General features: G+C 44.5%; 2 protein-coding genes across 2 annotated transcripts in view; one reads left to right on the top strand and one right to left on the bottom strand.

The window, feature by feature from the left end:
- Positions 1-5,822, bottom strand: part of TADA2A (transcriptional adaptor 2A) — a 40,857-nt gene extending 35,035 nt beyond the window's left edge. Inside the window, exon 1 of the mRNA XM_063296757.1 lies at positions 5,716-5,822. The gene's annotated coding sequence lies outside the window, so the exon portion shown is untranslated. The remainder of the gene's footprint in view (positions 1-5,715) is intronic.
- A 1,098-nt stretch (positions 5,823-6,920) lies between these two features.
- On the top strand, positions 6,921-23,214 carry RRP15 (ribosomal RNA processing 15 homolog). The gene is made up of 5 exons (XM_063297001.1): positions 6,921-7,003; positions 15,603-15,877; positions 18,549-18,646; positions 19,468-19,669; positions 20,862-23,214. The coding sequence occupies exons 1-5, from the start codon at positions 6,931-6,933 to the stop codon at positions 21,021-21,023; spliced, it is 810 nt and encodes a 269-aa protein (XP_063153071.1). The 5' UTR covers positions 6,921-6,930; the 3' UTR covers positions 21,024-23,214.
- Positions 23,215-23,232: the final 18 nt, after the last annotated feature.

The following is a 23,232-nucleotide window of genomic DNA, read 5'->3' as shown; positions in this document are numbered from 1 at the left end:
TGCTAGGGAGAGTGGAAGGCAAGAGGAAGAGGGGCCGACCAAGGGCAAGGTGGATGGATGATATTCTAGAGGTGACGGACTCGTCCCTGGGGGAGCTGGGGGTGTTGACGACCGACAGGAAGCTCTGGCGTGGGCTGGTCCATGAAGTCACGAAGAGTCGGAAGCAACTAAACGAATAAACAACAGTCCTCACTTAATGACCACTCGTTTAGCAATTGTTTGAACTTACGACGGCACTGAGTGGTACTTACGACTGGTCCTTGTAGCTGCTGCTGTTGCAGCATCCCCACAGTCACATGATCCACGCACTCAGCAACCATCTCACAATTATGATGTCGCAGGATCCCGCAGTCATGTGATCGCCATTTGTGACCTTTGCTGCCGGCTTCCAACAAGCAAAGTCAATAAGAAAGCTGGGAGGAGGTCACAAATGGCCATGTGATGTAGTGCTTAACGATGGCGCAGGAGTCGCTTAACAGCAGCAGCTGGAAATGCCAGAACTGCCATCACTAAGTGGCATGGTCACGTGATGTTCCACTTTACATCCACGTTACTTAAAGACAGAAATTCTGGTCCCAGTTACTGTTGTTAAGCAAGGACTACCTGTACTTCGGTACAATGAGAAAATGTATGGAGAAATTTTATGATGTGCAAATGCTGATAGAAAGTTAGAATATGCTAAGTGACCAGTGGTGAGGAAAGATTATTTGCCCAAATAAGCAAAAATTGCTGTATTCAGGAATGTGTTTCCACCCAGTTACATGGAAATATGAGTTAGGTACATCACAAGAGACATAAAGTAATTTGAATGGAGTGGGAATGGAGTGGTTAACAAGTGTGTGATGTCAAGCAAGACATTCAAGACAAGAACAAAGAGGTGCTGAACAAGCATGAATTGAACACAAAAGTGAATTACAAGACGGAATGAACAAGTATTGCATCACAAAACTAATACATGAAGGAAGAATGAATAGATGGGAAGGGGAAGACTCTGAAAGTCATGATTGTTGGAAAGGAAATCCCACAGAGAGTAGTGAGAAATTTAAAGAATGAAAGGCAACGTGTAAAGCAGCCTTTCTCCACTTTTTGACCCTGGAGGAACCCTTGAAATATTTTCCAGACCTTGGGGAACTCCTGCACATTCAGGCTCAATGATAGGCCAGAAGTTACAAATATTGTATTTGTTTCATGTGTAGGCCTGGATAAATGCACTTACAGCGTTTTTAAACGGAAAGTAAAGAGATCGTTACCTTGTCGTGGTGCTGGAGCTTGAGCACCTCAATGATGCCATGAGCTAAACCGTGAAGGGCCACCCAAGACGGGAAGGTCATGACAGAGAGGTCAGACTAAATGCGATCCCTGGGGAAGGTAATGGCAACCCACCCCAGTATTCTTGCCGTGAAAACTAAATGGATCAGTACAGCCAGAGATATGTCGGTATACCATCGGAAGATGAGACCCCCCCCAGGTCGGAAGATGGTCAAAATGCTACTGGGGAGGAACAGAGGATGAGTTCAACTAGCCCCAGACGTGATGACGCAGCTAGCTCAAAGCCGAAAGAACGGCTAGCGGCCGACGGTGCTGGTGGTGAACGGCGAATCCGATGTTCTAAGGACCAACACACCATTGGAACCTGGAATGTAAGATCTATGAGCCAGGGCAAATTGGAGGTGGTTATTGGTGAGATGTCAAGATTAAAGATAGACATTTTGGGCGTCAGTGAACTGAAATGGACTGGAATGGGCCACTACACATCAAATGACCACCAGATCTACTACTGTGGACAAGAGGACCACAGAAGAAATGGAGTAGCCTTCATTTCTTAATCGTAAAGTGGCTAAAGCAGTGCTTGGATACAATCCAAAAAATGATAGAATGATCTAAATTCGAATTCAGGGCAAGCACAACACAGTGATCCAAATATACGCCCCAACCACAGATGCTGAAGAAGCTGAAGTAGAGCAGTTCTATGAGGATCTGCAGCACCTACTGGACAACACGCCTAAAAGAGATGTTATTTTCATCACAGGAGACTGGAATGCTAAGGTGGGCAGTCAAATGACACCTGGAATTACAGGTAAGCATGGCCTGAGAGAACAAAACGAAGCAGGACATAGGCTGATAGAATTTTGCCAAGACAACTCACTCTGCATAACAAACACTCTCTTCCAACAACCTAAGAGATGGCTTTATACATGGACTTCACCAGATGGACAACACCGAAATCAGATTGACTACATCCTTTGCAGCCAAAGGTGGCGGACATCTATACAGTTGGTAAAAACAAGACCTGGAGCTGACTGTAGTTCAGGTCACGAACGTCTTCTTGCACAATTTAGGATCAGACTAAAGAGATTAGGGAAGACCCACAGATCAGCTAGATATGAGCTCACTAATATCCCTAAGGAATATGCAGTGGAGGTGAAGAATCGATTTAAGGGACTGGACTTAGTAGATAGGGTCCCGGAAGAACTATGGACAGAAGTCCGCAACATTCTTCAAGAGGTGGCAACAAAATACATCCCAAAGAAAGAGAAAACCAAGAAGGCAAAATGGCTGTCTGCTGAGACACTAGAAGTAGCCCAAGAAAGAAGGAAAGCAAAAGGCAACAGTGATAGGGGGAGATATGCCCAATTAAATGCAAAATTCCAGAGGTTAGCCAGAAGAGATAAGGGATTATTTTTAAACAAGCAATGCGCGGAAGTGGAAGAAGACAATAGAATAGGAAGGACAAGAGACCTCTTCCAGAAAATTTGAAACATCGGAGGTAAATTCCAGGCAAAAATGGGTATGATCAAAAGCAAAGATGGCAAGGACCTAACAGAAGAAGAAGAGGTCAAGAAAAGGTGGCAAGAATATACAGAAGACCTGTATAGGAAGGATAACAATGGGATAGCTTTGACGGTGTGGTCAGTGAGCTAGAGCCAGACATCCTGAAGAGTGAGGTTGAGTGGGCCTTAAGAAGCATTGCTAATAACAAGGCAGCAGGAGACGACGGCATCCCAGCTGAACTGTTCAAAATCTTGCAAGATGATGCTGTCAAGGTAATGCATGCTATATGCCAGCAAATTTGGAAAACACAAGAATGGCCATCAGACTGGAAAAAATCAACTTATATCCCCATACCAAAAAAGGGAAACACTAAAGAATGTTCAAACTATCGAACAGTGGCACTCATTTCACATGCCAGTAAGGTAATGCTCAAGATCCTGCAAGGTAGACTTCAGCAATTCATGGAGCGAGAATTGCCAGATGTACAAGCTGGGTTTAGAAAAGGCAGAGGAACTAGGGACCAAATTGCCAATATCCGCTGGATAATGGAAAAAGCCAGGGAGTTTCAGAAAAACATCTATTTCTGTTTTATTGACTATTCTAAAGCCTTTGACTGTGTGGACCATAACAAATTGTGGCAAGTTCTTAGTGGTATGGGGATACCAAGTCATCTTGTCTGCCTCCTGAGGAATTTGTATAACGACCAAGTGGCAACAGTAAGAACAGACCACGGAACAACAGACTGGTTTAAGATTGGGAAAGGAGTACGGCAGGGCTGTATACTCTCACCCTACCTATTCAACTTGTACGCAGAACACATCATGCGACATGCTGGGCTTGAGGAATCCAAGGCTGGAGTTAAAATCGCTGGAAGAAACATTAACAATCTCAGATATGCAGATGATACCACTTTGATGGCTGAAAGCGAAGAGGAACTGAGGAGCCTTATGATGAAGGTGAAAGAAGAAAGTGCAAAAGCTGGCTTGCAGCTAAACCTCAAAAAAACCAATTATGACAACCAGCTTGATGGATAACTGGCAAATAGAGGGAGAAAATGTAGAAGCAGTGAAAGACTTCGTATTCCTAGGTGCAAAGATTACTGCAGATGCTGACTGCAGCCAGGAAATCAGAAGACGCTTAATCCTTGGGAGAAGAGCAATGACAAATCTCGATAAAATAGTTAAGAGCAAAGACATCACACTGACAACAAAGGTCCACATAGTTAAAGCAACGGTGTTCCCCGTAGTAACATATGGCTGCGAGAGCTGGACCATAAGGAAGGCTGAGAGAAGGAAGATTGATGCTTTGGAACTGTGGTGTTGGAGGAAAATTCTGAGAGTGCCTTGGACTGCAAGAAGATCAAACCAGTCCATCCTCCAGGAAATCAAGCCAGACTGCTCACTTGAGGGAATGATATTAAAGGCAAAACTGAACTACTTTGGCCACATAATGAGAAGACAGGACACCCTGGAGAAGACGCTGATGCTAGGGAGAGTGGAGGGCAAAAGGAAGAGGGGCCGACCAAGGGCAAGGTGGATGGATGATATTCTAGAGGTGACGGACTCGTCCTTGGGGGAGCTGGGGGTGTTGACGACCGACAGGAAGCTCTGGCGTGGGCTGGTCCATGAAGTCACAAAGAGTCGGAAACGACTAAACGAATAAACAACAACAAAGAGACATACTTCTTTCATGTGAAGTTGCCCGAATTTGACATAATTTTTTTTGATAAACTGTGATCTCCCAGGGAACCCTTAGTGACCTCTCGCGGAACCCTAGGGTGCCACGGAAGCCTGGTTGAGAAACTGAGGTGTAAAAGGTTGCATGGAGGTGGCAGAAAGAAATATGGTTTGAAGAGAGAGAAAAGTACATGGGGGTATAAGTGGCATTGGGGTAGCCCAGATTTGGCTGTCTTTCCTTTTCTTATCTCTTGCCTACCTCTAACTTTTTCTTCTTTTTTTGCACTCTCCTAAGGCTTACTTACCCTAAAAGGGTAATGGGATGGGAATGTATGTACACACAAGAGAAACATGTTGAGCTTAGGTTGGGCTGAGATAACGACAGCAGCCTCGGAGTCCAGCAGGGATCAGAACCGGAGCCTCCTAATCCCCAACCCCAAGCCACTTGAAGATGGGGTTGGGGATTAGGAGGCTCCGGTTCTGATCCTTGCTGGACTCCGAGGCCGCTGTCGTTATCTCAGCCCAACCTAAGCTCAACATGTTTCTCTAAGCTCAACCCCAAGCCACTTGAAGATGTGTGGACTTCAACTCCCAGAATTCCCCAGCCAGCAAGGCTGGCTGGGGAATTCTGGGAGTTGAAGTCCACACATCTTCAAGTGGCCAAGATTGAAAATATTGCTCTACACCCCTGTAAAGTCTCTGGGACTCCATGAATGCTCATACATGTAATTTTCTTGGAAATTATACCAAAGGGGTTTGGCCCTTGCTTTTTTATGCAGTTTTCCAACTTCCCAGCACAGGGAAAATCTCCCACCCAAATCCTAACCGGTCGGGCTTCAGCCGGAATTGGCGCCGCCGCTGCTGCCACCTAGCGGGCGACAACCGCTACACCACGCTGCGACAGGGTCCTTCGAGAGCGGCCCAACTGCTCCTTTGCCCCCTCCCTCCCTTCCGAGGCTGCCGCTACGTCAGCGCCACGCGCCGCTCCTCCCCTTCGTCACGCGCCCCCTCGTCCAATGAACGGGAGCCGCCGCCGCCGGCGCACGCGCGCCCCACCCGCGTGGCTCTTCACAGCACGCGCTCCCCCTCCTTTCCCCCGCGCATGCCCTCTTTCCGGCTCTTCTTTCTCCGGACTCCCCTCCCTCCCTCCGAATCACCTCCCCGGCTTATTTATTCATTGGTTTGTTTTTTCCTTCACTCTTTCCGTTCCACCGAAGCCGGCTGCTTTGCCTACACCCTCCGCCGGCCTTCCGACGTTCAACGATACCTGCTCCGGGCAACCTCCAGGCGGGAAGTCCTCATCTTTCTCTTTTCTTTCTTTCCCTCCCTGTTGATGCTTTTCCGCCGCGCGCCGGCGCGCGGGCCTCCTCGCTCTCCAGCTCGAGCGTGCTCGGGCCCGACCGGGAGTGGGCGGGGCGTCAGGGAGGTCTCGGGTGCGCGGCACCTCCTTCCCTCCCTCCCGGGGGGCACCGCCCCTTCCCGCTTTCCCGCCTTTTCCAGCGCGCACCCCGGAACGTTTTTTCGGCGCGCGCGCGCGGGGTTGACGGGCACGCGCGCCCCGCGGGTCCCTCCGGCGTGCGAAAGAGGGAGAAAGAGGCGGGCGGCCCGGGAGATTGTAAATATTTGAACGCCCGCGCCGACCCCCCCTTTGAAAGGTGGGAAATTAGCACTGAAGGGCGAAATTAATTAGCACTTAAATGGTTAATTAGCGGTTAAAATGAAAAATTAGCCAACAAAATACCTCCGTGTGGTAGGTAAGTGTTTCTCAACCTCAGAGACTTTTAAGACCCGTGGACTCCAACTCCCAGGATTCCCCAGCCAGCGGGCTTTAAGACGGGTGGACTCCGGCATGCTGGCTGGGCAATTCTGGGAGCTGAAATCCTCACAGCTTAAAGTTGCTGAGGTTGAGAAACACCACTGTAGGGGTCTCCATTCGGAGTCTGGCTTACAACCCGCAGGGGCTGGATTCCTGCAACACCTTCCATTAAAACCCCACACAGCCCCTCATGGCTCCATTTAACGTGTTATACCAGGCTTTTCTCCCGATCTTTCTGGATATCGGGCTCAGCCAGCAGCTTCAAGGGCGGATCGTGACGCTTTATTATAAGAAACCCAGGAGTCGGTTACTCAGAATGAAATCCCAGAAGAGTTGCCAATCCTGCTTCATCGAAGGGGCTTCTTGCTCCATTTCTTGCATTTATCGAGCCTCACTTTCTCGCACGCTTCTTGCTGTACCTTTGCTGAGGTTCCCCCAAGTCACACCGCCATTCCCAACTGGCGACAGACCACTTCCAATCACTGCTGCCAATCAGATTAAACGTGGGCGCCACATGGACGCAACACGCGACCTTAAGAAGCCTTCCCTCGTTCGCAGCGAAGTCCCGCCCACCGCCGTCCGGTCTCTCGAGACAGTTGCTTCTGCCCGGAAAGTTTGTGGCGGCTGCGTGCTTTCCCCGGATCGCTTAAGGGAAGGACAAGCAAGATGGCGACTGCCGCCGCAGGCCCACGTGGGAAGGCGAAAGTCCTCGGCGCTGAATCGGAAGAAAGCGATAGTGGTAAGGCGGCAGCGGCGGAGGGTGGGTGGCTGTAACTAGTTAGCCGGCTAACGGATGGCCGGGTGGGGGAGCGGGAGCGGCAGTTGTAGAGGAAGCAGTGGGGTTTCTGCTTATAAAGCGACGGAGAAAACAAATCATCTGAACCTACAACGGGAAGTGTAGGATAAAGGAGTCCCTGTGGGAGTGTCTGATCAACATCGCCTCCTCTTCCAGCTCATTAGATCTGGTGTCTCTAGCTTTTCCATTCTCAACTCCCACATGGTTCTGGGTCGCTCGCTTTTCTTGGGTTGATTTTTTTCTTTGCTCAGTATAATTGCTTCACAAAAGGCAGCCCCGTTGCCTCCCCAGACTGGCTGCACCGATGACGTTTCTTCATCAGGCAATGAAACTGCGATTATGTCGGTGTCGAGCCTTTTCTCCAGGAGGATCTGTCTTCAACCTGATCCTTCAGGTCTTCTAACGGTGCGCTCATAGCCACTCTGAGTCCCTCCACCGGGCTGCTGGCCGTCCTCTTCTTCCCTTTCCTTCCACCTTTCCCAGCGTTATGGACTTCCCAAGAGAGCTGGGTCTTCGCATAATGTGTCCAAAGTAGGATAAGTTGAGCCTGGTCATTTGTGCCTCAGCTGAGAACTCTGGGTTGATTGGTTTGATGGTCCATTGGTTTGTTTTCTTGACTCTCCAAGTGTCAATACTCTATCCTGTTTCTTCAGGGTCCAACATTCACTTTCATGGAGTGTCACAGGGAATGCCATTGTTTGTGCTATTGCAATATTTGTAGATATGGACACATCATGGCATATGAATATCTCTTCCAAGGTATTCATGGCTGTTTAGTCAGCAGCGTATTTCTTGACTGCTTGTTCCTTTACTGTTGATGGTTGATCATAAAAGAAAGAAGCTATCTACCGCTTCACTGTCGATTCTAAGACTGGTTGTTCTACCTTTGTCATTAGTTTGGTCATCTTTATGTTTAATTTTAGCCCCATTTTTTCACTGTGTTCCTTGACATGTATTACCAGAGTTTGCAGATGCTTTGCATTTTTGGCTATCAGAGTAGTATCATCAGCATAGCACAGGTTATTGACGTTTCTTCCTCCAGTTTTAAAGCCATGCTCATCTTCTTTCAGTCCAACTTCCCTTAATATATATTCAGCAGATAGTTGGAATAAATGAGAGTGTATAGAGCCTTGTCTCACTACCTTGCCAACTTGGAGCCAGTTTGTTTCACCATCTTCTGTCCAAACTGTGACTTCCTGACCTGTATATAGGTTTTGCATGAGAACAATGGAACTACTGCAACCCAGAAACCAGAACTTTTAACAATGCTATATGACAACCCTCGCTACCATTGAAACATCATTGCCTTTCCAAATCCGCCCAGACTTGTGGGCTTTTTTATGGACAAGCAGATTTTTAATATGTTCTCCTCTTTGAAGTGTGCACACACCACAAGAGATCATATCCATCACCCTATAGTGAGAGAAAAGATAATGGGGTTGCTCTCTCACAGTATGAAAGAGCAGTACAGTTTCTATTTTCTTTGATGACATTCATGCTGTTCAAATTTGTTCTCCCACTTTGCAGAAGTGGAAATCCATTCAGAGTCAAGAGTTCAATTGTAATTAAAACTTTTTTTTTAATGCTGTTAGCCACACTGTTATAAGACTTCAGAATGCATTTTTTTATTTTGCCTAAATAGAGCAATATTAAGTACTGGTGACTATGTCATTAGTATAGCTCCAAAGTAACTGAAGGTCTTTTATTTCTGTTTGCTCTTATACTGCTTTTCTATACCACACTATTTGGCAATAGACCCACAGAACTTGGCAGGCCTTATTTCTGAGTACATATGTACAGATCTCTGAAAGTACTTCTGAGGGGTTTTCCTATCCCCATTGGCCGTGTTACTGGAGCTAATGGATGTTTACATCTGTAACAGCTGGGGAGCACCAGGTTACTTATTGCTGGTGCCAAAATCTCATGAAACTGAATATTTGGGAAGGGAAGGGAAGGGTTGGCTCACACATTATTGTGGGAGGTAGTGTGAAGGTATAAATGGTAACAAATAAGGTAGAAAGCAAGAAATGTTCAAATGGCTGACCATATTAGAACTAAATAAGCTCTATGTTTTTACGAACGTCTCCTGAATGAGGTGCTGCTTCATCAATTTAATATTTGGACATGTTCTTTATGAACTGCTTTACTAAATCATGTTTTTGATAATTTCTTGACTTTTGCATTTTCTATTTCTCTAAATATAATTTAAAAGGTGCTCTATATCATGTTCATATCAATATTTCTCTGAAACCAGATAGTTATAATATATACATTTAAGACCATTCATCCCTGACTTGATTCTTCGCAATTGTGTGTCTTCCTTCACTCCCCTAATCATCAGTCAACATGTTTAATGAGTGCATTTCTTTATCTTTGTGGGAGTTGGGGTGCAATACAAATAGAGGACATGAGGTCAGGGAAGACTGAAGATACATATTACATTCAAACACTTAACTTGCTCCAAGCCAGGCAACAGTGTTTGGGGAATACCCGCTTTAGGCTAAGAACGTCTGTAACTAAAGCACCACATATGTACACCTGTAAATAAAATACATGTGATGATTTAGCAAATTATTTTTGACAACTCCCTTAGATAAGGCAGAGAACAGACTTAAATAAAGAACTTCTGTGATAGGGCTAGTGCATTCATTTTAATTAACTTGTCCTTCCAGTATTGTCAGTGGGCTGAACATTTTATGAGAATTAGAACAGATTAGATTATCACGGTTAAGATGATTAAAATAAAGTTGTATAGTAGCTGTAGTATGGTCCTAATTATATTTTCTGTGTAGAAAAAACAAATCAAGTGTGTATCTAGCAAGTATATACTGAATTGGACTGTGTTATATCCTCATTTCAGCCCATCATGTTTTTTGAACTATAGCACTAGATGTCAGTATTGTAGCTTCAATCTTTTATATAAACCAGATCTTGCTGAAATGTCCCTGGGATGCCCTCAATTAATAATTATTTCAGTGAATTATTGGCCTTAGTTTGTTTTCCTTCATGACTTGTTCAGAGGAGAAATATGTTTTATTTTTATTATATTTATTATTTACAAGGTTTATAGGCCACTATGGTCAGCCAACTTTGAATACAGTGTACTCCCTGGGATTAAAAACATATACGTTCAGATTAAACTAAAATCCAACCACACTTTATAATTGCATTCATCTGGGAGTTATATTCAAAACAGTAGCAAGTAATTCATCATTTGGAGGAATAATCATAACAACTCAGCCCCCTGGCTTGGTGAAACTATTTTCTAAAGGCCAGGAGAAAGGGAGCAGTTTCAGTGTCAAGGGAGTGGGAACTGAAAAAGCATATCTCTGTGCCCCCAAAGATGACAATCAGGGTGACGTGTAGATGGCCTGACACACTAAATCTTACCGGGAGGCAGATGTTACTGGAAGAATGTGGTCCCACAGATACCCAGGTCCTGAATCATGAAAGGCATTCAAGGTGATAAGAAGCCAATTGGGAACCAGTGCAGCTCTCAAAGTAGAAGTGTTATATAAGTTCTTCAAGGTATACCCATGACTACTTGAGCTGCTGTATTCTGGACTAGCTGTGGCTTCCAAATACTCTTCAAGGGCAGCCCCATATAAAGCATGTTGTAGCAGTCCAATTGAGAGATGACTAAGCCATAGTGACATTGAATCACACCTCCTGTTCCAGGAAAGCTCACAATTTGTGTGCAAGATCATGCTATGCAAAAACCCTTTTGACTGCAGCTACCAACTGCTCCTTGAGCAGGAACTTTGGGTTGACCCTCCCAGACTGCAAACCATCTCTGTTCGAGGGAGTTCAGAGTTAACAATGGAATGTTACTGGCATGGTAAGCCTTTGAACCCAAAGCCACTCCATCTTGTTTGGGTTCATTCTCAGCCTGTTCTTTCCCATCCAGATTGCCTTCAAGCATCTGGACAGCACTTCAATAGCATTACTTATTCAGCCAGAGTGTCCTAACAGCCAGGAACCACGCTGAGACAAGGAATAGGTCTCTAGTGTTTTATTACTGCTACGTTAGACAGAAATCCTAACAAACTGAAGAAGCGTGGGAAAAACCCAGACAGATAAACCCCAAAAGTTAAGGCGGGTCTGATCTGTGTCTCTTTGAATGGCTGCTTAACTCCTCAGTACTACACATGCATTTTCCCCCCTGGATAGGGGCCCCCTCCTGCTCACCATCAGTACTCATGACATCACCCTCCCCTCCAGATTCACATTCCATTTCAGCCCCCTCCCTTCCAGAGGTCTCATGAGAGTCCATCTCCCCCTCCAAGCTCCCATGGGGACTGGGCAACGATGGAAATTCTTCAAAGGAAAACTCCAAGGACGAATCAGTGCTGCTTTCCAGGTCTGATAATGCTTCTGGCCCAGGTGGCTGCTGCTGGAAAATAGCTAGATAATTAGAGGATTCTTCCCCCCTCCCCCTTGGGAAATGCAAGCCTGAGGTGGAGGGCTGCAGCTCTCCCTCCTCCTCTCTCTGGCCTCAAAGCCTCAGGCGGGGGTGGAGGTTGCCAACTTACGAACTCCTCTGCTTGGGATTCCTCTGCTTGCTCAGTCAAGTGAGGAATCTCTGGTAGAGTGCAAGGCTTGAGTTTGTGAAGGAAAAGCTGATGGAATCGATGAGCCAGCGTTGGTGCATGCACATCTCTGGCATTTTCCCACGTGCGCTCTTCCTCAGGGTACCCTTTCCAGTGTATTAAATATTGGATGCCCCTTCCCCTCCTCCTAGAGTCCAGAATTTCTTCAACTTTGTATTCGTCCTCCCCCTCCACAATTACTGGAGGTGGGGGGGCATTTGAGATTATAAGGTACTTGGGGGAGGGTCCTTGGCTAGCAAGGCTCTGTGAAAGACTGGATGGATTTTCATGGATGCTGGCAGCTTTAAGCGATAAGCTACTGGATTTATCTGCTGTACCACAGTGAAAGGGCCCACAGAGTCCAACTTCTTGGAGGGCCTGGTAGAGGTTAAAAACTTGGTAGAGAGCCACACTTTGTCTCCTACCGCAATTGCTGGCCCCTCTTGTCTGTGAGCATCTGCAGCTCTCTTGTAAGCACTCTTTGCCCTGTTCAGCTGTTCTTTTAACAACTCCTGCGCGGCTTGTTGCTCTTTAAGAAAATCAGCCAAACAGTTCCCTGCTGGGAGGAGGTGGGCAACACCCGAGGGTTAACCCCGTAGAGTGCTTGGAAAGGAGACATCTTGGTAGAGGATTGCAAAGAGTTGTTATAAGTAAATTCTGCCATGGGGAGCAGGGCTGGCCAATTGTCTTGCTGATAAGTGGTGTAACACCTGAGATACTGTTGTAACCATTGGTTAATTTTCTCAGCTTGCCCATTACTAGTCGGATGATGCAATGATGATAGGTGGATCTGGATCCCTAATGACTGGAAAAGGGCCCTCCAGAACCTGGAAGTGAACTGAGGGCCTCTGTCACTCACCAAGTGATTTATCATGCCTCTATACTTAAAAACATGGTCCATAAACAACTGTGCTGTGGCTTGCGCAGATGGGAGGCCCTTGCAAGGAATAAAATGCGCCATTTTAGTGAAAAGGTCCACCACCACTAGTATGGAAGTCAGCCCCTGGACCAGGGGTAAATCAGTGATGAAATCCATGGAGATTGTATCCCAAGGCCTACTGGGGGTGGGTAGTTTTCCTTGACCGTGACTTTACTGAGGGAACTGAAATCATGTACCACTCTCATGGGTGCCTCCTGGTTTGCTGGTGCCAACGGGTCAGGCTTCTTTGGTACGAAGAAGGTAGGAGCAGACGCTGGGGAAGTAGATGGTCGGATGAAACCCTTTTGGAGATTAGAATCCAAGTAATCCTTTAAGGTGGCTAGTTGCTTGGGGGACATGGGATATTGTTTCCTTGCTGGAATCTTGGCTCCTGGTATCAACTCAATGGTGCAATCACAGTCCCTATGGGGGGGTAGTGCTGTGGCCTCTTGTTCGCTGAAAACGTCTGCGAAATCTGCATACTTGGCTGGCAACTGGACCCCCCCTGCTTCCGTGTCTGCGTTGGTTGCTGGAGAGAGGAGAGCGGCTTGAATCTTGTGGTGCTGGCATTCCTTAGCTGGGAAGGAGATTGCTCCCGTAGTCCAGTTCAACAATGGGTTGTGGATCTTCAGCCAAGGTGTGCCCAGGACTATAGGCACATTAAGTGATGCAGTAACATAAAGTTGGATCCACTCAGTGTGGTCTCCCGTTGTTAGTTGCAAAGGTTCTGTGAAACTTCTAATCGGTCCTGCCTTGAGGGGCTGGCCGTCAATGGTCTCTACTTCTATGGGACATGGCAATTCTATGGTCGGGATGTCGAGGGATCTTGTACAGTCTGTACATCAATAAAATTGGTGGAAGCTCCGGAATCCACGGCCTCTAGCTTGACCTTGTGCTCTGGGTTTACGTGCATTATGACTGGTAAGTAGTAAAAGGATTGCCTGGAATCCTTGGAATGAGCCTTTCTTAATTGATTGATGGTCTCCCTGCTGAGCTCTGTGGAGGGAGACCGACGGAGTTTCCCTGGTTGGAAGTAGAGGTGGAGGTGGCTCTTGGTTCTGCTGCTTGCCCTGGGGCTCTTACGGAATTTGCTTGGCTTCTCGCTGGGCAAGCTCTCACCATGTGCCCCTGGACTCCGCAGTAGAAACAGAGGGCTCTCTCTCCTTCTCTGTCTCTCAGCCTCGGAAATAAGCCTCCTGCTCACCCCGATCTGCATCGGCTCCTCTGGTCCTGAGTAAAGAGATGCTGCGGAGAGAGCTGGAAATCCTGGAAGCGCTCTGTGGTCCCTGTTTCTCCCCGGCTGCATCTGTCTGAGCTCTTCTAGCCTGGTGTCTACGACCACAGACAGTTGATATAAACCTTTTAGGGTAGCTGGTGTTCCCTGGCGCACTAATTAATTTTTAATTTCTTCATCCAGCCCCTGTTTGAATTGGTCTTTCAAGGCACTCTCATTCCAGTCCAGATCTCCTGCTAACGGCTTGAAATCAGCAATGTAAATTTCCACCCTCTTGTTGCCTTGCTTGAGCTTCCGAATTTCCCGGCTGGCAGTGACCTCTCTGATCGGGTCGTCAAAGTGTGCTCGGAACCCTGCCAGAAAATTCTGGTAGTCGTTGAGAATTGGGTCGTTGTTCTCCACCATGGGAATAGCCCATTTGGCTGCTGGGTCCTTTAGCAGACTTAAAATGAAGGTGACTCTGGTTCAGTCTGTGGGAAACTGCCGGTCTGCTGTCGAAAAACATTGTGCACTGGGTGAGAAAGGTTCTCAGCTGTCCTGCTTCTCCTCCAAATTTCTCTGGTAGACTGCCCTGGGATCTCAAGACTACTGGCGGAGCTGCTGCTGCTGGTACCGGTTGTGGGTTAATCAGAGCTGGTTGTTGTAACTGCTGTAGCATGGCTGCTTGTAATGTGTTGATCTGGAGATCTACTTGTTGTTGATATTGTTGCAATGCTGCTGCCAGTTGTTGGATGGCCTGCCGAATTTCCTGGTTTTCTGAAGACATTTTCCCAAATGTCTCTTCCTCTTTTTTTTTTTTTGTTCCTCCCTCTTTCAATGGGAGTAGAGAGTTTGTTAGGATTGATGTCCTAACAGCCAGGAACCACGCTGAGACAAGGAATAGGTCTCTAGTGTTTTATTACTGCTACGTTAGACAGAAATCCTAACAAACTGAAGAAGTGTGGGAAAAACCCAGAGAGATAAACCCCAAAGGTTAAGGCGGGTCTGATCTGTGTCTCTTTGAATGGCTGCTTAACTCCTCAGTACTACGGATGCGTTTTCCCCCCTGGATAGGGGCCCCCTCCTGCTCACCATCAGTACTCATGACACAGAGGTCAAGATGTAAAGTTGGATATCATCAACGTACTGATGAAACCTTACCTCATGCTGATGAATAATCTTGCCAAGCAGTTTCATGTAGGTGGTAAATAGGAGCGGGAAGAGCACTGAGCTTTGCAGCACTCTATAATTGTGGGACCTAGGGCTCAATCCTTCCCCCCTAAACATCTGAAACTGTATTTCCAAGAAGGAGGAGTACCACTGCAAAACAGTGCCCTCTGCTCCTAACCCTTAGGCAGTTCAGAAAGATATAATGATCAATGGCATCAAAAGCCCCTAAGAGATCAGGCAGATCCAGGAGGACTGTGCTACCCCCATCTTGGTCCTGCCAGAAATCATCTTTGTTGTACAAGGTACTCATTCTTATATTCTTGAAATGATACAAGCTCCCCTTGTTCTTATGGGCTGTTAGTTAAAGCAAGTGATTGATATTTGAATTCAATTAACTTACAAAAATTTAGATACACTAGACTCAGTGAACCAGAACTCAAGCAACTGGCACTCTCAAGCAACCGGCAAAAAAATCTGTATCTCTCTGCTGCCATCTAATGGGTATTAGGGTTTAGTAGTAACTCTCAAGCAACCAGAAGCTACATTTATCCGGCATCTACCAATCCCCATGGGTTAACGGAGAGTCTACTGTAAAATATTTTCTTGCTTGCAGATATGATGCAAGTAACAAGGATATGACATTTCTTTTAGGATCTGAGTGGAGCTCAGGGGTTCCAGAAGATAGCTTCTCAGGTGATGATGAAGAGCAGGATGGTGAAGTTGATGATAAACCTAAGACGCCAGATACCAGAGTTAAAGATGCAGCAGAATCCAAAGGTGCAGGAAACACTGGATGGGCTGAAGCCATGGCCAAAGTGCTTAATAAAAAGGTTTCTGATGATAAGCCCACTATCCTGTTGAAAAACAAGGAGCAGGATCTAGAACGAGAAAAAGAAAAAGAAGAGAGGCTGGAGAAGAGGAAGCAGGTATGGAAAGCAGTGGAATATCACCATCAGTATTCGAGAGATGTGCAGAGGTTGAGATACCACAAAACCCTAATTCTGCCAAGTTACCTATTGTTAACTAACTCTGCCCAGAGCTTCTTGGATAGATGGGCAGCTATACAAATAGGATTAATAACTAAATATAAATAATCTGTTGTTAAGTGTATAAAATGAATATTTTAATTCTATTTTTATGTTACAAAATTTAGAGGCTGCCCAACTCCAGGTGGCCCCGGGCAGCTGACACTTTTAAAAAGTTGCTATCCCAATAGTATATACAGGCCACCTCCCCTTAAACTCTGGGACCAGAGCTGCAGAGGATGCATCGTCATGCCTCCCAAGTATAGGGTTTTACATGAGTTCTACCACCCTGCCCTTGTGCGGGAGGATTTCTCTATTTTTTTCACAGTATATATCCTGTGTGACGTTTTTCAGTTAACACTGACCATCAGGAGGCAGGTGATATGGTTCTGTCGCCTCGCCTGGGATGGGAAGGGCAATAGCTATTCCTGGGGGTGGCTGGTGTCATAGAGTTCTCCCTATCAAATGAAATCTGTGCCACTTGGATTTTATATTTTATATTTATTCTATTTTTATGTTGGATTTTTTGTATTGTAATGTATGTGCTTGATGGTTTTAAATTGTAAATTTTACTGTAGACCGCCCAGAGTCCCCCTATTTGGGGGAGATGGGCGGTGACAGAAATTTGAACAATCAGTCAATCAATTAGTGAAATATAATTTTTAAAAATGGAGAACAATTTGAAAAATGGAAAAATCATGCTCAGCCAGAGAAAATAAACACATTACCCCCAAAAACCTGACGGGCTCAGCAAGGCCTGGAGAACATCCAGGTTTTCAAAGGTATTTAATGTCCCAAAGGTGTATGAATCTAATCTTTGTCTTGCCCTGTGATTTAGAAAAGAGTCTTCTCGTGGCTTGTCCCCTGTGAGACAGTTCTTAAATCAGGATTCAAAGACCACTAGTAGCAACATCATGGCTGTAGCTACATTTCTGGATGGTTACTTTTTATGAAGAAAATTGGGTACCTCGCCCTAAAATGTTGGGCATCCTTCTGGCTATATTGTAGAACCTTGAGGAGTTTTTTTTTTAAACCCTATCAGCATTAAGCAGTACTTTAGGGAATTTACAAACTTGTTTCATAGTTAACAGCAGACATATCTACTAAGCCATATTCCTATCCATCTGAGCCTTAAACTTTTCCCCTCTTTGTAATAACAACATAATGTGTGAAGCTACTAGTTGCTAAATAATTAATACACAGGTCATATAGACAGTGTAAGTTATTGATCATCCAAGGAAGTCAGCGTACTTTGTAACTTCGTAAGTTTTCTAACTTCCTAAAGCGTCTGCTTCCTTGAACAGTGTTAATGCCATTCCGTTCTAACAGATGTGAAAAATCTGTTAAAGCATCTGTCTCTAACTCCGTGTTTAATTCATATCAGAAAATGTAATGGGGTTTGTTTTTATGGTCAAAACTGATGAATTGTTATTACTTACTTCCTTCTCATGCCAATATTGCCTCAAAGTACAGCAAATCCTAGGCTTGGCTGTTTTTAGTAGAGATAGTCTACCCATAAGCAAAGATAGGACGCCTAAATTAAACTAATATTGTTTAAAATAAATTGTAGGATGTCCACTCTTGCAAACTGCATAAGGGTTCACTGTCTCTAAATGAACAGTCCGCTCATGCCACCTTTGCAACTAAAAACAAGTAATCTGCATATTAGCACTGAAGCTACCTGTTCTCTTAATGCAAGTGCACACTTCAGTCTTAAGTAGGTGAGTCATGTGCAAAATTATGTAATTGTAACCAACAAGTACAAATGTAGTATGAAGAGGCTTGATAAATACTCTTTCTTGAAAACATTAGCATTTTTTTATTTAAAAAAGCGTGAGTTCATTCAAAGTTATATATCCTGAGATCAATCATAGAAATTATAGAGGGTTTTAAAATTCATATATTTAGTTCAGTGTTTCAGCTGCCATCTTTTCTCAGCAATGGAGTTTAGGTAACTAACCTTTCAGAATATTTTGAATACAGCCCTAATTAAATTCTAAGACTCTGGATATGAGAACTCTTCAAGACCCTTTCAAGGAGTAGACAATACAAGAAATGTGTAAAGACATATGGGGGGGTGGAATTTAGTGTACTATGATACAACAAGTGCCTTATCACATGGCAGTGCCTAGCCAACTTTGACCAGTCCCAAAAGAATGAAAGAGGCTTGAATTTGGCTATTACTTGAATGGGAGACAATCAGGAGCGCCCAGGACCGTAGACTGGGAAGTGAATAAAACATTCCAGAAGAAGTGGCAAACCACTTCCGTACTGTTGCCAAGAAAACTCCGTGGAAATGTCCAGGAAGTCCCCAGGAGTCTCAAACTACATCTGAAGGAAATTTAATTACAGGAAAGCAAGTTTACCCTTCCTGCACTGTAGCCCCTTCCCCAAAGTTGTGGTTTGGTCTGGAAGAGTGTTTATCAGTGATCCTAAGGACAGTGTATTTCCTGCAGCAGATAACAACTTGAGGGCATTTTCACTTCAACCATTTAGCCGGGAAAGTCCGATTCTTCCTTCAATCCTTTCTGTTAAGTGACTAATTTCTCCCCCGTATATATTTCTAACACAGCTGAATAAAAAGCGGGAGTGGGAAATGCTGTGCCGAGTGAAGCCAGATGTTGCCAGAGACAGAGAAGTTGAGAGGAACCTTCAGAGAATTGCCACCAGGTAAAAGTGGGTGTTTGGGCTTTGGAAGGCCAACCTAATAGCGTGCCAGGGTGATTTGCTTCTGGTCAAATCCAATTCTTAAGCGACTCGAGTGAGTCAAATGATTTGTACATGGCTCTGTCTCATGAAGTATCAGACTCAGCAAAAGATTTTATTTTTATTTTGTTTTATATTTATCAAATTTGTCACTGCCCACCTCCCCCCACCAGAGGGACTCTGGGTGGTTTACAACAAAATAATTAATAAAACAATAAATATATAACGCAATTACAATATATAAAAATACAATATCTAAAAGTACAATTACAAGTCAGCAATTGTTATAAATAAAAATAGAATCCAAATGGGAAATGATCTAAGTCAGTCCTTGTATGTGATGAGCACTCTAGGGCACTAGCCATCCCCAGGCATGACTATTCTCCTCCCTGCCCCAGGCCAGGTGGCAGAGCCAGGTCTTCAGACTCCTCCAAAAGGCCAGGAGCGATGGGGCTAGCCTCACCTCCAGGGGCAAGACCTTCCAGAGGGTGGGAGCTACTGCCGAGAAGGCCCGCCTCCTGGACCCTGCCAGGCAGAATTCTCTTACCTACGGGGTCCACAGCATGCCCTCTCTGCATGATCGGGTGGGATGAGTTGATGTAACGGGGAAGAGGTGGTCCCTCAGGTGGCTGAGATTTCGGAAGTCTTATAAAAAAAACAAAATATGGTTTAGACCAATGTTCCTCAACCTTGGCAAGCTGAAGATGTGTGGACTTCAACTCCCAGAATTCCCCAGCCAGCAGGTCGTTAAACTTAGCTGCCTAACGGTTTCTTTTAATTTCCAGGGGCGTGGTTCAGTTATTCAATGCAGTCCGGAAGCACCAAACGAATGTGAACGAGAAGATGAAAGAAGCAGGCAGTTCTGAGAGGAAACGAGCTAAATTGATCTCCTCTGTTTCCAAAAGAGACTTTATCAGCGTCCTGCGAGGAATGGATGGAAAAGAAATGGAGCAAAACACTGCTAGGAAGTCATTAATGAGCCACCAGGTAAGCGCTGCTCTTTGGAGCAATTTTTTCGGTATGATTAAGGCAACCTTTCAGCTTGAACCTTTTGGCCTCAGGTGAGGTTGGGCTGGAGTTTTGTCATATGTGCTAATTCTCACACATGAGTAGCTCCAGGTGTCTTTGGGCCACAGGCATGTGCCCTGAAAAATATACATAAAATGGGCAATAATGGATATTGGTCTGTCAAAAACAAAATACTGGTCAGTTATACTAGGAGTGTTCTGAACTGTATCCTAGGCGGCAGATGTACAGTAGCATTATGTTATTGGAGAAGTTGAAAAATTCTGTAGGTTTTTTTATGTGTGAAATTCACGCTAGAAGTTTTTTTTTTCTCAGCATGAGGCAGTACGTTAATGGTTTCAAAGCCCTTGAACAGCTGTCCAAGTCTACTAGCTTATATACTGAGCAACCCTTAATTTGATTGCTGTAAGTCAAATTCTTACTTGGTTCCCATTTCTGGATGTATTGTTACAGGCCTTAGAGAAGAGGTCTATGTTGTTTTGGCTAGACTTACTTTGTGGAAACAGAATGCTTCTTCGGCAGAAGCATTTCCAAATGACAGGGTTTTGTGTGAGATATATTGGACAGCAATGGAAAAAAGACATTTGCAATGGAAAAAAGAAAAATGATCTTTGCTAGAGGTGGCACAGTGTTTCAAATGCAAAACGCCCTGTCTCACACGAGATGTAATGGTCGGTTCCCAGATTAATAATGATTCTGGAGACTGATAGGTAGATAGCCAGCTGTGAGCTTTCCCATTACCAGTCAAGAGATCCACCTTCTTTGCTGGATCACAGAAAGGCTGTTGGAAAGAAAAACAAAAACTTTCTGCCCTAATGTACACAGGGATACAGTGCTTCTGAATGGGAAATTATTCAGTTGCTAGAAACCACCCAAGAGGGTAGGATTCTCTGGCATGGGAATTCTGCCACCTGTGGGTTGGATCCATGCCCCTCTTGGCTCCTTTGGGCAGCTAGAAGAAATGCAAGTACCTGGATTTGAGAGGTGGTAAATGTTTCTTTGAGGAGGGTAAGATAATGCCAACCTTGAAGGAGACAGTGGTTTGCCCTCTCTTGAAGAAGCTGTCTCTCGATCCAGGCATACAGGGTAACTCCTGTCTCCAGCCTTCCATTTCAGTTATCATATGCTCAACTTTCCTTTTCCAAATTCTCAGGACAGATCGAAATCTGAAGAAGGTCCGGCATGGAGTATCTTGCGAGATGATTACATGATGGGAGCCTCAATGAAGGACTGGGATAAAGAAAGTGAGGAGGAGAACAATGCTGGAGAAGACAGCAGTATCAAGCAGGAGAGTGGAAGTGATTCAGATCGATAATATTCAGAGTAGTTCACAGATCCAAGGGTATTTTTGATGCCATGTAGGGATTTGTAAAGAAGGATGCCTTTTTATACAAGAACAAAGACTACTTTAAAGAACATGAAAGTCCACTAGAATTGGGCAGCCAATAAATTTAAAATAATAATAGTAATAATCTTAATAATGCATTGGGTAACCATCCTGTTACCCAATATTTAGCAGTATTTCGTCAACTCAGCCAGTCCAAATTCCATTCAATAGTCATGAATATTGGTAAGCCATCTAGAGCCACAAACTGGAGTGGGCTGCGCATATGTCTGTATGCTGTATTTTGGCAGTCAAGAAAGGGAGATGGGTTTGTAGTGGAAACTAGATTGACTTCCCCATCAGGCACCCATCATTAGATCAATCATTTTTACGTTCCAGGTTTATTTGAAATTTGACAGACTCAGCGGCTGAATTTATATATTGACTTCGTGGAAGCCCTATGCCTGAGGTCATAAGAAGTTTTTGTTGTAGGTTTGGTCTGTACTGGCTCAGTCACACACGCCTGGCACCAGTTAAAAGCAAAGAATCACAGTTCTTCAGTTAGCACAATGAGGCAAGAGATTTTTTTTTTATTACAAACAGGTCAAATACACCACTTCTGTAATGGGAGAAGATGTAGATTTATTTTGTTCCCTTATCTCTAAAAGCAGTAATTAAATACTAATTTTCATTAGGTCTATATTGGCCTCTAATTTGAAAAACCTAGGGAGAAAATTTCCATTTGGTTTCAGTGGAAACTGAGGTTTTGAGGAAATATGCAGATTTGGGGATGAAATTCCATGGTTCCTGCTTACTCATGCCATGGTCTTAAGCAGCTATTTGGCATTTCAGAAGGGCAGAAAAAAGGTATAATTATAAGAAAAAAATTGAAAGTCTTGTTATATATTTTTCTCTCTCTTTTTCTACATACATATACATATAAGTTGAACGAATAATATATTGCTCTATCAACAGCAATAATTGCTATTGCTGGATTTTGTGTATTTTTTTTAATCATCTGTCCCTGAAGGTAAACCCTGGCTTCTTAGCTCCCATAAATACAACATGGCAGTAAACATAGCTAATACTTTCCCCAAGCTGTGTCAGGCTAATGTGGAAGTACGTGTGGCCTTTCAAGTTTCAGTCCTATATTGCTACCATAGGAATAAATATCTATAGGCACAGCATAATGTAGAATGTCTTCCATAACTCTCCTTCATGCTCTAAAACAATGTTTTCTTGTGTTAGTCCTGAATATAGAATTGTGGTGTTTTCAGTGGGTGGCCCAAATCCTGCTGTTGTATGTGGGGGAGAGGGGGGGGAAATTATTCTGAACAAGTAAACATTTCAGAGAGGATTGCTTTGACCTCACTTAGACAACAGCCCAGCTTAATTCATCTTAATTCTGGCAAACCCTAGTGGTATGCCAGATATTTTGAACTCAGAGCAGTTTCACCTGCCCGCTCTGTTCTGAATTTAAAACTATTGTTTTGAGCTTGAAAGAGATGGTTCCAACTTTATTGGAAATGATCCAATGGTGTTTTGACCATTCAGCAAGGTGAAATTCCTGCTTCGAACACCATTGAGAGAATTGGTTTATGAGCCAGCCAAGACTTCACCAGAGCAGAAACCAGTGGATGCTAACAACTTGATGGAATTTGGTATCTGCTCCAGAAATGGTGGCAGACAACCATGATTTCAAGTCTATGTCAGCAAAGTACCTTGAGCAACTAACTTCCCCTAAATATCCCAGAACGTTTATACTCTCTTGATTTAATATTCATCATTCAGAGGCAGTGGAAGGCAGATTTAACAAGGTTCCCTAGAACCATTCCTTGTGGCTGAGGTGTCACTGAAACCTTGGACCACACCCTGCTTTACTGTTCCTTTCATAAGGATACTCTACCAACAGAATTGGTCCTGATTAGGAATACTCCCAGGTACCTTAATGAATTTTGTTAGAGATCATATGGATGACCAAGACTCAAACAGTACCCTCCCAGTTTGCAAAGTTTTGCTACTGCACCCGTAATTCTAGGTGCCAGCATCTACTGTATAGCTGTGTAGATTATGGTTGGATGCTGGATATTAAAGTCTAGCTCACAGTGACTTTTATTGTGAATGTTGTTGTAAATTACAACGCTGTTTACAGTGACTGTAATAAAGTTTTATAAACCTTTTATACCCTGCTATATATCTT

The sequence above is a fragment of the Candoia aspera genome, chromosome 1 (assembly GCF_035149785.1).
Source record: "Candoia aspera isolate rCanAsp1 chromosome 1, rCanAsp1.hap2, whole genome shotgun sequence".
Lineage (NCBI taxonomy): Eukaryota > Metazoa > Chordata > Lepidosauria > Squamata > Boidae > Candoia > Candoia aspera.
This window is presented reverse-complemented; position numbering and strand designations above follow the sequence as displayed.

What these genes read in the sequence shown, in the direction of transcription:
- RRP15 (XM_063297001.1), top strand. Translation starts at nt 6,931, where the DNA reads ATGGCGACTGCCGCCGCAGGCCCACGTGGGAAGGCGAAAGTCCTCGGC. An exon ending in ATCGGAAGAAAGCGATAGTG is followed by an intron (nt 7,004 to 15,602) that starts GTAAGGCGGCAG and finishes CATTTCTTTTAG; the next exon opens with GATCTGAGTGGAGCTCAGGG. An exon ending in AGTCATTAATGAGCCACCAG is followed by an intron (nt 19,670 to 20,861) that starts GTAAGCGCTGCT and finishes CCAAATTCTCAG; the next exon opens with GACAGATCGAAATCTGAAGA.